Raw genomic sequence first — 17,778 nt, 5'->3', positions numbered from 1 at the left:
ATCATGTTAGAATGTTATAAAAAAACATTTTAGATCTAAACTTTCTGGGATATATGAATTATCTATTCTGTTGGTATTAATTGAAAATGTGTGCACTTTGCTAGGCCCCAGGATCATTTTAATATTATATCCAACTGCCCTGAAGTGTACACATTTCTCAATTTAATATCTCTTTAGCCACCACTTAGGTGGAAAATACTCTTAATGCATGTAGGAAGATAATAAATATTATTTTTCTTTCATTCCTCATCTTTCCCTTCTTCTACCAATTAGGTTTTCTAGTCTGATGATAATTTTGTAATTCTTGCTTTGGGGGTTTTAAATTAATTGCATTTTCATGAATCCTGGGGATTGACTTGAATTTCCTCATTCTTTTCATGGACTTTAATAGCAAAGTAATTTGTTCATTTTATTTCAGAGGCCTGCTCAAGAGCAGTTATAGTTACAAAACAGCATGATCAATATGATCCCAGTTTTGTCCAAATATTCCACATATGCACACATATGCATGTGCAGAAAATACTCTGGAGCGGTATGTTCTAAAATATAATAGGATTCTTAGTGCTTCTTCATTTTGTCCGTTGGTATTTTCTAATTTTCCCTGAAACTAAGATGTTTGTTTTATGCAATTAAAAAAAGAATACATGTTTTAGATATCATTTTCAAGCTTCCTTACAGTGACAGTGCAAGATGCGGCATCTGTCCGCTGATGCTGTTAATAGTAATGAGTTTTATCTGAAGTGACACTTATTTTTGGAAAACACAGGGACAACTGAGTCACCTTCCATATTTCAGGAAGAAGATGAAACAGGAAACCCCAAAGGAACAGGTGAAGATTTACTAGGCAGATTTCTATTCTGTACCAACCGAAAGTTTTTTGGGTCGAGATATATGTATGTGTATGAGCTAAGATGGAACTTTCCTGTTCTTACAAGGGGCTGAATTTAGAAGTGAGCTAAGGCTCTGGGCCACGTAACAAGTCCTCCAGCAGAGAACTGCTAGTGTAACCTGGGACTTTGTATATTTAAAAGCGGCCCAGCAAGCACAACATGTTCCTAGAGCATGCTGGGCTTGCCTGTCTCCAAGTGGCTTGACGATATTAAGAACTTCCCAAGTGCCACCAGCTTCTTCTAAGCCAGCTCACTGGCAAAGGCCTCCAGTGCCTTCATGAATGCCAGCCCATTGGACGGTCAAGTTTAACCAAGACATGTCTGTATCTGAAATGTGTCCTCATTGCTTACTGTGTACTTTTATAAACAAAAGTGGCTTTTCTTAAGTAGATCGGTGCTGGACTGGACACACATCTTTCTGGTCATCCTGTGCAGAGTAAGATGCTTTTATGAAGTGAGAGGTGGCTGTGATAATAGAGCTTGTGAAAATGGTGGAGGGGAAAGAGGATGGATGCAGGGGTTTAACACTAAGTGCACAGTTTGATCAACAGTGTATCTAGCACCTGTATGGGGTGCCGAGAAGGAAGGAGGAGTACAGGCTTGAAGGACGGACATACTAGATTCTGAATGGATTTCCATCATGTATTATCACCCCTACATTATAGATCAATTATTTAACTACTTGCAGCTTCAATTTTCTCATTCACAAAATGGGAACAAAACAAATGTCCTCTTAGATTTCTTTTTTTGGTGAGGAGAAAGACACTGAACACATTAAAAACAGTTTGATAAACAACAGACATCCAATGTCCTTCCCTGCTGTTTACTTTCCAGGTTTGTTGCTGATAATTAGCACAGACCAAGAATTCACAAACTTTCTTTGGTAAAGGGACAAACAGTAAATACTTCAGGTTTTGTGAGACAGGAGGCAAAATTGAGGCTAAAGCACACATGCTTGCATAACAAAGAGAAAACACATTTCTGATGAAATTAAGATGATAGTGGTAAAAGTGAAGTACAAAATTTCTAAAATAGATTCATTGATGAAAAAAACTTTCTTGTTGGGGAGATAGTATTTCACTTAATTAGAACTCAAAATAAGTGCCCCTTGTAATCAACTTTATGACTAGTGTTCATCTGTACAAACTATTCTTGACTTGTGGGTCACACAAAAACATGCAGTAAGGTGAATTTGCTTTACAAACCATAGTATGCCAATCCGTCCTGTAGATCATCTATTAATAATGCCAATTTTTGCTTGTGCTCTTAATCATTAATGAGTAAATAATATAAAATCATAATTTATATATAACCCACAGTTAAAGGCGATAGTCTCAAGAGAAGGCCGAAGAATTAAATCTTTAAATAAACAGACTCTTGGAAGCTAACAGAGCACTTACTCCTATTTAATCAAACAATTCTTAAAATAATATGTCTCCTCTTGTGGTTGAAATCTGGAAAACAGTAGGAAGAAATTACCCAGCCACACAAGCTGACCACCTACAAAGAGAGATCAAGCAGTGAATGATTATGAAAGCAGAGAGTTACTCAAAGAGATTCTTTCTGCTTTTGATCAAGTAAGAAACAGACATGCCGGCTTTCAGGGGTGATGTTGCTAAAGAGGGGTTTACATCTGGCAGGGGGGTCCCTTCCTGTTGCCCTTCCACTGAACTGGATACACAGACTCAGCTTTGTCAGTTAAGATATGTACAGATGCTTGAATGCAAGTAGGATCATAAAAATATTATGAGGTTTATTTTTCACACAAAGGGACTATGCCTTGGAGAAAAACTACTATGTGGTGGAAATTTATCCAATGAAATAGAGGAGATTCTAGTTAACCAAGTTACCAGAGAGAAGAAGGCTTGTATTTTTGAATACTTGAGAGACGGATATGGGCAAGGATTGAAAAAAGCAAGGAGGACTCAGGTATATTAAAAAGGATTAGCTTGGGAAAGCTGCTCTTCACCATTCATGTGACAGAAAGGAATGATCGCACCGCAGCACACAATTTGAAATGCATTGATGGCCTATGGTTATTAACGAGCCTGCCTTGCCAATTGTGCTAAGGCTGTTTAAGGCAAGAATTTTAAAATTTTATGATACTTGAACTGGGAAAATGCTACAATTTGCAATTTACTGGAAAATAGTCAATTTTGATGCAAAAATATTTTAAAGTGCATTGATTTAGCTGAATGTTAGCCAAAGAATGTTTAACAAGTGAGCTTTGGTAGTTAGCTGAAAAATATTACCATTCTGAGCTGGTATTTAGCATGCATTTCCTCCGTTTATGTGTCAAGAGAGCACAGAGCCAATGCATCTTCTTAATTTTAACTAACAAATGGAAAGAACACACAATTATGTAAAGATAAATGTCAAAGAGGAAAAACTGAGGTACATTTCCAAGCAAAATTTATTAGATGTCTACTCAAGAAAAACACAATGATCTTTGCTTGTAAGAATTCAGTCAATTACCTGAAAGTCAGGTATGAGTAGTTTTCCTTTTAAAATCCGATACAGAGAATAGAAACGGTACTTTTTCTTAAGTAAGACAGGCAACAGATTTTGAAGTCTTGTCTCATAAATGGCATCAAAGAGAATTAGTCATTTATCAGCAAAGCTGCATGCAGTATTCAAACCCAAAGCCTTTAAAATACAAAGCTGGTTGTGAACTGGACAATAATCATGGTCGGCTACCCAAGGATGCTCCTTTACTTTTTTCCTAGTGAAATTCCTCTGTAATCAGTGTTTATGTACATTTCAGTTTGGCTTCTAAGACATTTTCAATTCATAAACATTTGCATATCTTACAGAATCACACTATCCAGGGGGCGCTTTGATCGATGTGGTACGTGGAGGATAACCTTCTGAAAGTGTTTTAGCTTTGTTTAAGTGCAGGATAAAGACCAAATTAGGAAGTTCCCCGGTTTTCTCAACAACTAAACAGTCTGTACAAAAAAAGAACAAACATATATACAAAATACTACAATCTACATATTGTGAAAAGATCAATCACTGTCCATGAAGAAATGCCATAAAAAGTTTTATCTGTAAGGTGCTCAGATCCAAAGATGAACAGTTCTTATGCAAATTCATAAGAAATACAAAGCTAGTTTTCAGGGTATATGCAGTTTAGGCACAGTTAACCCTATTAAATCTTTCAGGCTCCGCTTCAGGGTAGGAAAAAAAAATAACCTGAATGATTTAACAGTCTCTAAAAAGTGCCCAATTTATTCCTAGGAAATATTTTACATACACCAGGAAAATCAGGCTCAACATATTCCTGTTCGCAAATGTAAGCAGGATTCTGGGTTCCATAGAAGAAAAATAATTATCATAGTAAAAATAATCGTGTTGACCATAATTCTTGCTAAAACCAGCCTTAATACTTGTGACCCTTCTGAAGTACTCTATTTCTATAAAATAATATGTAGGATTCTTTTACATTTCCATAAAATGTACAACATATCATATAGATTATATGTTCTCATACAATCTCAAATGTGTATGTGTACACACAGTGAAATCTTACCTACTAATATTGCTTACGGATACTTTCAAGTGTCTATGTTAGAATAGAACTCTGCACCTCTCACTAACACTGCCTTTACTTAAATTTTATCAGATAAATAAAACACTAAGAGCTCATTGTTCATGATGCTGATTATTACCTTTTAATACAAAGTAGCAATGCAACTTTACAACACAGTAATTTTTTCTGTAGTGTACCTAATCCTTTTTATTCTCATGTTAATTACCAAAAGCTCTTATTCATTCACTGTTTGTACTTCTAAAAAGTACAAAAAATTGCAGGAAAAGACTCCTCTTTGAAAACTTACATTCAATTAACAAAATTACACCCATACAAGTTAACTTTCTTACTCTTAACTTTAGGTTTTGTGATCACGGTGCATATAACAACATGTAAGTGCAGGCAAAAGATAGCTGAAGTATGGTTGTCATACAGTGTAAACCAGGACACTAGGCAAACTTGTGAAAGGAAAATAGACTGCCAAGCTAAGAAGGTTAAAATGCAAACCACGGGGGTTTGGAAAAAACCATCTTCTGGTTGCCTGGGAGAGGAGAATCTTCTGGAGTTGAAATACAGGCAGGAGACCACAGAGCCTCCTGGAGACCTTTTCTTTTTTTTGTTTTCTTTTGCTCAACTACTTTGTTCTTTTCAAATATAATAATTTTCTTTCTGGTCTCCCACATTGACTTTGGAGTTTAGGGCAGAGAGGAGGAGGACGGACTTTCCTGTGGATGCAGGTCTGCTGTGTCTCCCCCAGGCTCACAGCGGTAGTTCCTCTGCTGGTGGTTTGGTGGCAGCAGGTGGAGATGGTGATGGCATATTGGAAACCATAAGGCATGACAACGAGAGGCCTGTGTGGATGTTTCAGGCAAGTTTATGCAGATGTTTTGCTGACATGTGGCATTAAATAAGGAGGGAGAGTAATTCACAGCCTCTTGACATAGTTCCCGGGAAAAGTACCAAAGAATTTGGTTCTTCTCGAGGTTCCTGAAAATAGAAGCAATAAATGAAAAGGTATAATAACAACGAAATATCACCTCATATGTGTGAACTTGGCCACATAAGGGAGAGAGACCAGAAGGGTTTGGAAAGGAAGAATGAAAACTCACTTTAAGACACTAGAAGAAAAAGTAAGCAACTTTAGTTATTTTGCCTGACGTGCTCATTGCCTCCTAAGCATATGTGATGTGCTTTAAGCTAAATGAAAAAGTGGAGCCTCTTGGTCTGAAGGCAAAGATAATCCTGCAGAGGAGGTGGGCAGTGGAACTCAAATCACCATGACTGCTAAACAAGAGCAAGGAATAAAGACCCAAAGCGAGGGTTGGCAGTGTGACAGGATGACTGGGGAAGCCCAACAGCTAGGGTTAGGCACAGAGGTTAGAGACAGAGGCATTCACAACACAAATAACAAATTAAGGCATTGTCTGGGGCACTGGCAATATCAAAAGTTTTATTATCTCTTGGTTAGTGCTACCTTATTCATTTAAAAGAAAGCATTGCCAGAGTCCTTAACAAAATATAGAAAATTTGAACAATTTACAAAGTCACTAAAGGAAAGATAAGCTCACTATTTGTGTGGAGGGTAGGGAGTTCAGTCACTGAAGACTATTTTTAATACGGTGCGTTAAACCAAATACACAAATGGCTTTCATTATGATCACCACGATTTCAACACCATGATTTCTTGAGTACTTTTTGTAAAAGTCAGTGCATTAAATTCTCATTTGAAATTTCCAGGAAAAGTAGTGAAATAGGTTCTTCAAAATTTGGTTTCTCATTAATACTCTGGAATTTATTATGCTATTTGGTGACGTCCTCCATCCCCACAAATAAGCCATTTTGCTTTTCCTAAAGATGAATTAACATAAACCAATCAGAGGCTTCTGGCTGCAGATATGGCCTCAGTGTTTTCACATTTCTCAGTGCAGCAGAATCTGTCCATGCCCTCATTTCCTCAGAGTTTGCTCTTCTCTGACATCCTACAATTTTTTTTTTTAACTTTTTCTGTTGTGCTCTGGTGTATAATGTCATCTGCAATTTGTGTGTATGCGTGCGTGCCGGGGGTTAAATCCAGGGGGCTTCCCTGCTAAGCAGTGCTCTACACGTCTCCACTGAGCTATACACCGGCCCTCTAGGCTTCTTTTACCATGGTAAGAATGCGATTGCTTTTGAAGTGGTAAAACTGGAACTTTTTTCCACTTTTACTACAAACTGGAGCTGAGAGGACTCACTGGACTTTCAGGGTAGCTCTATCAGACCTTGGAAATAGGTTAGTTGTTTACTCTTCTCACTCTGTATCAAGTGAGATTATCACTGTTGAGATTGTCCACTGAACAAAGCACTTGGGGACATTTATTGCTTTTGTTATTATTAAATCACAGTCTTCCCTGATTGGTGTTATTGAAGGAAATTTTCTCTTCTCAACTTGGTTGGATTAAAACTAGCAGAAAATCAGATACACTTGAAGCAGTAAATATTAAACTATATTAAAAATGCAATTAGGATTATATAATGCATGCAAATGTTTGAAAGATCATTATGAATTCAGAGAAAGACTATCACAGTGAAACATGCAATTGGCCAAATTCAAGCAAATTATAAAACAGACAAATGATTCTGGAAGGAAATATACACATACCAACAAACCATCCATCGTCACACTTTTCCATCACATCAATAACATCACTTTCTCTGAGCTCCAGCTCATCTTCATTCCTGGGAGTATAGTTATACAGAGCCTGAAACCTTCAACAGGACAATGGGCATGTTTAAATTCTTTTTACATATTTGTAAAACTAGAACTTTTAACATTTGTATTCTTATCTACATACAATCCTATATTTGGTAGTGTAAGTCTTTGATAAACATGTAATGTAAATAGAAATTTACTTGGGATTTTTGGATGAATAGACTAACAATTTTTTTTTTTTTTTTGGTACCGGAGATCGAACTCAAGACCTAGAGCCTGCCAGGTAGGTGCTTATGCGCTGAGCTAAATGTCTGCTGTAGACTAACAACATTTCATACTTACAAGGAAGAATATTCATGGGTGATTGTAATATACATGAATCGGGTTAGACCATTTTAACATTTGTAGGTCAGATTTGTATTTTAATTGTCCAGTAATCTAATGTCTATCATTCAGACACTAATTATGCAGCTCTATAAAAACAAGATGGAATCACAGCTTTCGCTAACCATAATCACAAACAAATAACTGAGACTTGCAAATTGAATTTTCACATGATCCTCATTTGAGATACATGAGCAGACTTAGATTTATGTCTAAATGACTACGTAGGAATTAATTTAAAAGGGAAGTTATTCTCATCAAGGGTAATTCTTGAAAGAAAATTAATTTTATAGTTCAAACTCCTGTTTCCCAAACTCCTAGGATTTGAAAATCTGATGTAGCTCATCTATGAAGTTTAGTGGCTGTCTCTGCTCAGTTAGCACAGAGTCAACCTCAAATAGTAGATCATGGATCTACATTCCTTCTTAAAATGGTTGGTTTTAAGATTTTTGAAGAGATTGGTTGTATTTAAAAATACCTTTGAAATAATTCTATAAGAAAGAATTATTGATGGAATGCTATCACTTGCCTTTCCCTGCCTGAATTGTTTGAGAGATATATTATGATGACATTATCAATTACAGATTCATACATTGAATTTATGGCAATAAATAGCAGATATTTTAATGAATATCAACATAAACTGGTACTTTAGAAAGAAAACATGGAAATGATAGTGACTGAAAAGTTCAGGAAGTACTTGAAATAGTTAACATGAAAACCTGCATAGTACTAAAAATTATCAATACAATGAGGGGGATTATTTGAAAAATGGATAAATTTGTTTTTGTTGATCTTTGTAACTGTCATACAAGTCTGTTAAGGTTAGACAATAAGAACAACATTTTGGGGTACTTTGAATTCCTTTAAGAAGCTGATGATAATGGATTCTGGAACAAAAAAGATTTAGTTCTAATTGTTTTCTTGAGTCAGGTAATCATGTTTGGCAGAATAAAAATATTCTATTGCTTTAATGCAAACAGTATGTTATAAGTAAAGAACACTAATCCACCAGCTTCCCTGTTGGTAAAGGTGTTCAATCGGCATATCAGGATAAAGTTGTTTAAGGGAATCCAGGAAAGAGCTGGTAGGATATGGTGCCTAACACCATCTACCCAAAACATTATCTTCCCCAGCGTGGTATCAAAGCCTAAAATTCCAACATTAGAAATTTCTTCCCCTGTTTAATATTAGCAAACTATTTGAGCCATTTATATTTTTTGAGACTAGTCTTCTGAGATCTTTTCTTGGGGGAGGATTCTAACTGTGGCCAAGGGTAGAAAAATATAGCCCGAATCCCAGAACAGTAGTTAAGGAGACTGGCAGTGTCAAACAGATTTGGGTGATTGCCTGGGCCAGCCTTAGTAGGAGCAGTAACCTTGTTTTGTTTGTGTTGACTTGGTTCTGAGGCTGGCTGGTCAGGAGACGGAATGATATTTTTTGTATATTAATGGGAAAAGTTGATTTCGACACAGCCGAAACTGTGATAGTTTCCCATTTCCAAGAGATGGTCCATTCTGGGCTGGTCTTTCAGGGGTACACATAGCTCTCTCTTTGGGGAAAGTGCCTCTCTGAACTGAGCTTCTCAAGGTTCAGCCTTCAGCAGGCACATCTCCAAGAGCTCATGCAGACAGGCCTATTTAAGGCCACAAACCCCAGCTGCCTGAAGAATCTCAAGGTTCCCAGAGCTAAACAACCTAAAATTGGCATAACCTCTACTTCACTTTTGCATGACGAGAGCCAGCATGCTTGTCAAAATTTACTTACCATTCTGGATTAATTAGACTACAAAAAAATTTTATGGAAACATAAACAAATCTTCCGGAAATCTTCCTATCTCGGCTGGCTTTCAAAATCAGCATTGCACGACAGGAAATGAAGTCAAATTACAATGAAAAATGATGTTTTGGAACATGTGTTGGGTGAGATGAACGATCGTGGTGAGGTCAGGATGCCTCACAAAGAAATTTGTTTTTTAAACGGGAAAAGCTGAGCCAAACTTGATTGTGTAACTTGTACTTCTTTCTATAACACAACACACTAAGAGTGAATTGTATGGATACAAATTTATGCTACTTTTGCTTCAAAACCTATGCTTTTTCTTTTGGTTTTGGGGGCTCAATCTAGGATCTCACACATGCTGGGTGAGCTGCATCCCCAACTCAAAACCTATTTTAAGATGATATTAAACAACATCTTATAATCCTTCTAGTTAAGGCTGTCACCAAATGGAAATGTGACAGGCCCTTGGGTTCTGTGGTTTTATACCAACCAAATGATCACAGTTGCATATAACATAAAACAGTGTAACAGAACAACATACTTCTATGTAGTCATATATTTACATAAACTTCTTTAAAACTGTTTAATAGAACATGCTGGTAATGCAATACAGTTCTGGAATTTATTTTTATGGTGTGATCCTATCACCATTTGCATAAATAAGAGAACAAACAAAAACTTTAAAGGCAACATGTAGTACTTTCATGTAGTTTAATTTATATATTAGAAAAGAGAAAATTTAAAAGTAAAGTTTGAAAAGGCACATTTTAGATACTGTGGAAGTGATATATAAGTGAATGATAGTATTTTAATATGGCTATTTTCAAAAGACACTTCTAAGTATGTAATTTTGGCTGATGTTATCAAAGTATATTAGGTCTACTTTCAAAGTATCTCCGTAGGTGGAAAAACCTTTTCTTGTATGTCTTTAAAGCTGTAGTTGCTAGTTACATAGCCAGCAGAGTAAGGGAAGAGACAGATTTATAAATCTTTGGAATCACTGCGAAGTTGGAAATTCTTCCTAGTGCATAAATGAAAACCTTCTCTGTTTTAAAGATTAGTGTTTGATCTCTGTCATAAAAATGGAGAGCACCGCAATTCTTGTAAGTCGAGGATTTCAAGAAACTTATTTTGATCTCTATTACTTGCAAAGTTGTAATCTTGTTTTGGTACCTCACCTATTTTGTGGGTCAAAGTTAGTCTTGAATTTAGAAGATAAGGAGAATACTTACGGTTCCCCCCCACCTTGAATGTTTTCATGAGTAAACACAGGACGCTGTGGCTGAAATGAAATGATTTTCAATGTAATAAATGTTTGAACTGCTACTAATTAGAAGATAATTTGGATAATGGCATGATATTTTTCTTGACATTTAATATTTCCTGTTGTAAAAAACCAAGAGGAAGAAAAAAAATCACCAAATAAAGGGCTTCTGAAGGATTAATAGCTAAAATATTTTGAAAGGTGCTTTAAATTAAGTCAAAATAACCAAGGTTCTAATGTTTTGAGCCCATCCACAATTAGTCTGCTCAAGCTTTAAAGATTTAGTCCCATTGATTTTTCAGAGGTCAGGAATATAGCAGGAACATGGACACCAGACTAGCAGGATAGGCAGGATGGACACCTTCATACAGCCTTGTCCTCCAGACCTTTCTCACACAAACAGAGAGTAAGCCACATTTAGTTTAGCAGCAAAATATCCACAGTCACTCTGTAAACTTCCTTCACAGACAACATTTCCACACACAGTACGGATGAAAATATTGATAGGCAGACATCCCATGCTACATTCGGATTGACATTCTCTGTTCTCAGTGTGGAGAGGGCACATGCATTTTTCAGAAGAGAAAACAGAGAATTTTAAATAAAATGTAACAAACAATATCCAGGTAACATGTAACATTTTACCTTAGAAGAGAAATATTGGTAGAAATTCCCAGTGCACTGAACACTCAAAAGAGTTTCCTTTCTTTTTAAACTAAGCATCAAGACCAGTATCTGTAATAGATACTTATAATATTGGAAATGACAGGCCTTAGCATCCCGCGTAGCCACATAAATACTTCAACAAAAGAAAGTTAACGCATTTGTTGAATACATAAAACTTGGTGTAACTTACATGGAGTACCTATGTGTTACTTTTGAGGGGAAAAAATGAATCCAACTCATTCACAACACACTTCCACAGCATTCTCTTCTACATGGTAGCTACACAGTGCAGGGAGAAAATCAGAGTTTGTATGGTAGCTATGTAGGTGACTTTTTGATGGCTACTGAATTAATTACTAGATCCATATAATTAGACGTCAGGATTAGTTTTTGAATTCTCCTAGTTATTACTAGATTATTGAGAGGCTGGGAAGTTTTTCCTGTATATTTTGTACAGAAACAACTAGTTCAAGCTTAGATGGGGAACTCTGAGGTTCTCTTTAGTCTGAGACTATTATCTGCCCCATTCTAAAATTCTCTATTCACTCTCTTCCTAGTCATGCTGCCCACAGAGCATATTCAAAATACTTTTACGACCAAAACTTCAAGCTAATACTTGGAGGTACTCACTAACAATATTCTTAGAAATTACACGGAATAGGCCTTCAATGGAATACATACACTCAGAACTAAGGAGTGGGAAGGAAGGAATGAACACCCAGGTGATGTAAAATTATCAACTCAGTATAAAAATCCTGATGAATCAGCATAAAGTTACTAAAAGTATATCTGCTATTAAAATTATAAAACATATTATTTTAAGAATGATTAAGGCTAAAACATTTTCAGACATTTTGAGATGAGGCTATTTCTTCAAGCTCTCTTTTAATTAATTAATAGAATTTTGTATCTGTGTAAAGCGTTGCACACAGAAGAGTTGCATATATAAATCACCGTCAGTGCTGTTTTGAGACAGTATTGTTTTCCCAGTTTTCTCTTTCATCTTAAATGACTTCAGAGTAATGTTCCGTCACATTTGTACCTACATATGATAGTTTTCTTAACCATGTCTCTCTCTTTTTGAAGACTGGGCTAATCTTTTTTTCACTATCATAAATAACAATATTATAAACGTTTCTATTCAAAATGCTATTTTCTTCTTTTGGGCTATTCGTTAGAATATGTTCCTGGGAGTACAGTTTTTGGTATACATTAAATTATACATTAAAGTCACATAATTTTGAGTGTTCACGTCCATCATTCCAAAATACTGTGTATGTAAAAGAAATGTAAATAAATTCCATATACCATAATTCAAATCACAACCAAAATAGCTACTGTTCTTTCAAATAACAATCAGAGCGCCATTTGCAGTGCACAATAAAATTATAGATATGAAAATAATGTTTTTCTTTTTTGTTTATTATTTAATTAAAACATTTTAAACTATATTTCATTATGTTTTTAAAAACTACATGCCTATTTCCACATATTTAAATCATTCTAAAATTAAGTAGAAATTGTAACTTACATCATAGCATTCAGAGCTTGGTAAATTCATTTGACCTATTTTCATAGGATCTCTTCATTAAAATGTGAATATCATTTTAAAAAATTAAACCATTCATTAATAAAAATAGATAAGTTTTAAGGTCTGTGTATATCCCTTGAGTTACTACTTTTAGTTCATTTAATTCAATCCACTTCCTAAATCATTCAAATGAATCATCCTTTGACAGTTAGGAGAAGTGGGCTACTTCTCTAAGTGTGCAGTTCTTCTAATTCCACAGATCTCTACATGTCAAAAATGTGTGTCCCTGGGCATCGGCCAGCAGGGCCCTTGCGTTTAACCATCTTTCCCTTTTCTTCATAGCTCTTAAAACTTGCCTTTCCTTGCCTACCTCTAAACTGTCAGTTTTCTAAACTGTTGATGTACTTTTCAGGTTTGTCATCACTTTCGTTAGCACAGAAGTTGTGTATCTCTGATATAATGTGAGTTTTAAAACTTTTCAAGACAGTGTTTGACTTTATTTTAAAGCATTTGAGCAATAAAGGAATCAGTATTGTTAATAATTATTTACAAGGGTACATTTGTGTCTTTCTGATTTGGGCACTGAGTGCTATGCGCAGTGGATGTGTGCTAGCATCCTTATCTCTAAGCTCAATGAGTTGGACAAAATAAAGATGATTCTTGTGCCCCTTAGGGAGCTCATAAGAAAATCCATGTTTCCTCAGAAGGTTTCCACGCCTGTATGAAGTTGTTTTTATCAACATGCATTTAGTCGCCAGTGAGCTGTTGCAACTGACACTTATTTGCTAATTCTTAATGTGTTAGCTGTGTAAAAACAATATTGGCAATAATTGAACTTCACTTTGCACGTCAGCAAAACAAAACCCCAAGATGCTAGTTTCTTAAATTGACAGAAATGGAATGACAAGTTTGACTAGCACTCTGCCGAATGAAATATTATAATGGCTTAACTTGGTGAAAAGTCAGCATCATTCTTTGTTCCTGAGATAAGTGCTTATATCTTATATGGAGATTCAAACAAATTCATCTCAGGAGAGGATCCTGTGCCCTCTCTGCCTAGTGTTGAAACTGCACACGCAGCCCAAGACTGGCACGGTGTCTGCTCTCTATTGCCACCTAATGGTGACCAATGGCAGCAACAAGCTCGCAGTTTTGCCCTTTGGTCGCTTAATTCCTTCAGGCTGGATTAATTTTGAAAGGCTCTTTTAAAGACCACAGAATAATGTGGAACAGACATTTCCACATTAGGTCTATTTTTCTGGCCACCTTTTTTCTTTCCCAAATTTCAGATTCACCGGTACTTTTGGTCTATGTTCATTTCTATTTTAACTGTCTGCTCAGGCATTTCTGTTACTCCTAACTTCTTAGCAGTGCTGAGATAAATATAGAACAATATACATTTGTGACATTCAGAGAGGCTTACATGAACTGTGATCTTAGAAGATGGTTTTCAAATTAACACATTACTATCACTGTGCTGGAAATTTTGAGCAAGAATTTTATCATACTTTATTTCCTTGATGAGTCTTAAGAGTACAATAAAATCTAGAAAATCTGATGAAGCATCATACCACTCTCATGATGTCCTATAAACACTTCGTTTTTCCTTAGCAATATAAGAACTTTCTCCCTCCTTTTTAGTGTAGCTATTTTTTAAGGCTGTCAAAAATGGACACAAAAGAGACAGGTTTTAAGCATGTGGTAATTTTCAAAGTCATTATCAACTGTAAGCCACTGTTCCTAAGGCAGTTGTTAGGAAATATCCCAGATAGCTCAGTGACATCACTATAATATATAGTTAGCTGTTTCAGGTTATGAGAGATAGTCTGTCTGAAAGCCATCAAGTAACACTTCTGCAAAAGTATCTCTAGAGGGTCGTTCTATCTTGTTTAAATAACTTAAATAAGAGTGAGTTGTTACTGTAAATAATAGTGAGGAAAAATCTTTGAAACAAGTGTAAGCAGTTTTAAAGTTGCTATCTTTTCCAGAAAGTCATAGTTGTAGTACTGTCACAAAAATTAGACGACTTTCTTCTAACAACAGTACCACATTTATAGTTAGAGGCTTATTTTTTCTTCTGAAATTATGATTCTAAAAGTACAACTTGCATTCTCTGAAAAAAACAGAATATTTATGTCATACAGACACATATAATCTAACATACAAAGTTATAAAGATCTGACAAAGAAAAATGTTAAGGTGACCCAAAGCATATCATGTTACTGACCAATGAAAATTTATGGATGGGCTCTGTTAATTTGGGAAAAACTGTGTGTGTGTATGTGTGTGTGTGTGTCCGTCTGTCTGTCTGTCTGTGTCTTTGTGTGTGGGCTCTGGAAGGCTGTTTAAGTGAGCCTAAGAGTTTGTACAAATTGACATTCCTCTTTCTTTATGGCAACACAAGTTCTGCTTCAGCAACAAAATGTTATTCTGCAAAACATAAAGCACAAAATGGCATAAATACAGAGCAGAATCTACATTTTTAAAAAGTGAAAAGGAAGATTTTTAGAAACATAGCTATGTGGTACAGCAGTTAAGTTAAAGCAGGGTCCATTAAAATGGAAATGATGAAAAGAATCCTGCATTTTGCGTAAGTGAAACTTCCCTAAATCTTTGACTATATTCTTCAGAACTGACTACCATTTAGAGTTCATTCATTCTAAAATGTGACGGATGCTACAGAATTGAATAAAGGGAAAGGAGTGGATTTTTAAATTCAATCAGAGCTGTGAAGATCTGAGGAGTGCACAGACTCCCGAGAGCAGTACTGGACCCTGAGTGATCTTACTACATATCATTGGAACAACAAAATATTTTGAAATGACGGATGGGATTAAAATAAATCCAAGTAAACTGAACCACACAGAAGCCAATAAGATGGGAAGTAAGTGAACTGCATATATAATCTGCAACATTTTTGTTCTTTTCGCTAAAAGCAGTGAATAGAAAGTAGTGATTTAGTATAGAGGCATGAGACTGATGTAGAAAATAACACACACAATACCCTTGTGAATGTAGTGGAAAGTTCCATTGTCTTTTTGAGCCTGGGAAGCCTGACACACTCAAGGAAACACACTATTTAAGACTTAGGGTAGCATTTTCCTGTTGATCTGATTGCATGGCTCTCCACTATTAGCTGTTCACATCACCTCAAGGGTCTCTCTAGACCCACTTTACTGCCAGAGCAAAGACAACTAAGAACGTGCTCGTCCACTGATGGGAAGGGCGGCCAGGATGCTGCCGTAAGCGGGGTGGGGGGTCTGACCCTACCCTGTTTGAACTGCTGCCAGGTGAGCTGCAGGATCTCTTAGCCATCACTGGGCTACGAGGAGGCTTACCCAGGACAAATATCTCACTTTTTAAATCAGCCTGGAAAAGCCATAAGAAGTTAGTTAGTTCTCATTGTCATTATTCAGCCTTCTGGAGGATTTTTCCTGTTTAAGTTTTTCCATGCACAGGCAGCATGCCAAAGCCCTGACCAGGAGCAGAGCAGGGAGGGTTACCAGTCTGCAGGCAGCTCTTCTGGCCACTGCATGATTTCCACACCCAGACATGGGCTGCTGCTCTGATATGGGACTCACAGACACGGCAGGCAAGATTTATAGGGGCAGGCTGGTGCACGAAAAGATATCTGACTGCAATGTGCTGGCCAAGGCCAATGTAAGAAATGTTACACTTCAAAAATGCTTCACAATCAGATTCAAGATATTCGTAAGTCTGACCTGTTTTCTGAGTGCTTATCAAATAGATGCAAATTTGAGACAAAGATAAATTTGGCTTGATATCTATCAAACTTCATGGAAAGTGTCAAATATTTGTTTCTAGCAAAACACATAAAAAGAAAATAATTTTTTAAAAAAATGGTGAAATGTAGTTAAATACTGCCTCATACCCTAATCAAAAGTCCGTTTTCATGTAATAGGGAACAAGCTGACTTTCTTGTATGGTGGTATATTTTATTTTCATTTCAACACAGGTCAGGATCTAGCAATGGAGTGTCTGATAATTTATTTTAAGAGAACTTTGACGAGACTAAGAAACTTTTAAATAAAAATGTGGTTTTCTCAGCTCACATTTAGGAAAAGTTTCATAATAACTAGTAATAACTGACTTCAAATCCTTGGCATTTTGGGATGAAATGTCCTTGGCACATTAGCTAAAGGGTCATGGCAGAGAACACTTGGTGTTCCCCAATATCCACGCTGTTCTCCATCTTTAGTAATGGGATCAGGGTGTGATGTAGGCACATGGTCTTTCCGAGTGCAGTCTATGCTTCTTGGCCTTCTTGTACCTCGATGTGCTAAAGTGCCAAGTTTTAAAAGCTGGGATACAGGCACTTTCTGGGCATCACCTGGCATCTCTGTGAGTGTCAAGCCGTCATAACAGTCTGGGATGATTTGCATTTAATGGTTAAAAGAAATGTAGTTTTACTTTCTTTAAAATATACTGATTTTGAGTTTTCTGGGACTGGAGCTACTCAAACGTTGACTCAGAGGTTCTACAAATATCAAGCTTGTAGGAAAAGATGGTGTGGCTAACAAGAGTTAAAAAGATCCCCTGAACATACCAGGCAGAATCAAGGTCTAACCACCCTGTGGGAGTGATCGAGGAGGCCTCCTTCGGCTGGGCTTGCTTGCGAAGGATAAGACCTCCTTATAGCAACATAATAACTGAGCTTCTTGGGACAAACCCAAGTACTGGTCCTGCTCTCTCCTTACGTGCTTCTGCCACAATTGGAGACCACATCCTACAAGTTTTTTATGAAATATTTTTTTGAAGGAATTGGAAACTCAGTTTAGAACGGAGCTGAGATTTATAATAATTTTATTGTGAAAAATTATTGTTTTAAAACAGCTTCCTAAAAGGCCAGGGAAAACATCAGATGCAGATCTTCACATCAAACTCATGATTCATCTTTCAGTTCTATACTCCATAAAGTAGCAGGAAATTTTACTTTAATAGAAGATTTTGGATTATGTATGATAGATTTTTCATTGTCTTTGAAACCACTTTCAAAGAATAGTTGACAAGGAGTTAAAC

General features: G+C 36.3%; 1 protein-coding gene and 1 long non-coding RNA gene across 24 annotated transcripts in view; one reads left to right on the top strand and one right to left on the bottom strand.

Annotated features, from left to right (window-relative positions):
* Positions 1-17,778, top strand: part of LOC134472658 (uncharacterized) — a 49,078-nt gene that overhangs the window by 12,231 nt on the left and 19,069 nt on the right. The gene's annotated exons all lie outside the window — the stretch shown is intronic.
* The window catches only part of Sorbs2 (sorbin and SH3 domain containing 2), a 198,896-nt gene continuing 184,403 nt past the window's right edge, over positions 3,286-17,778 (bottom strand). For 22 of the 23 annotated variants that reach the window (XM_063234639.1, XM_063234646.1, XM_063234648.1 and 19 more), the window contains 3 exons: positions 10,510-10,559; positions 7,061-7,167; positions 3,286-5,409 (listed from right to left, as the gene is read on the bottom strand). In XM_063234639.1, the coding sequence (XP_063090709.1) occupies positions 5,348-5,409; positions 7,061-7,167; positions 10,510-10,559 (219 nt within the window). In that variant the 3' untranslated portion in view covers positions 3,286-5,347. Of the gene's footprint in view, positions 5,410-7,060; positions 7,168-10,509; positions 10,560-11,186; positions 11,277-17,778 lie in introns of all 23 variants that reach the window. The other variant, XM_063234640.1, reaches the window with a different exon arrangement.

This window comes from Cavia porcellus, unplaced genomic scaffold, assembly GCF_034190915.1.
Source record: "Cavia porcellus strain 051 isolate PalLab524CR breed Dunkin Hartley unplaced genomic scaffold, mCavPor4.1 scaffold_24, whole genome shotgun sequence".
Classification (NCBI taxonomy): Eukaryota; Metazoa; Chordata; class Mammalia; order Rodentia; family Caviidae; genus Cavia; species Cavia porcellus.
This window is presented reverse-complemented; position numbering and strand designations above follow the sequence as displayed.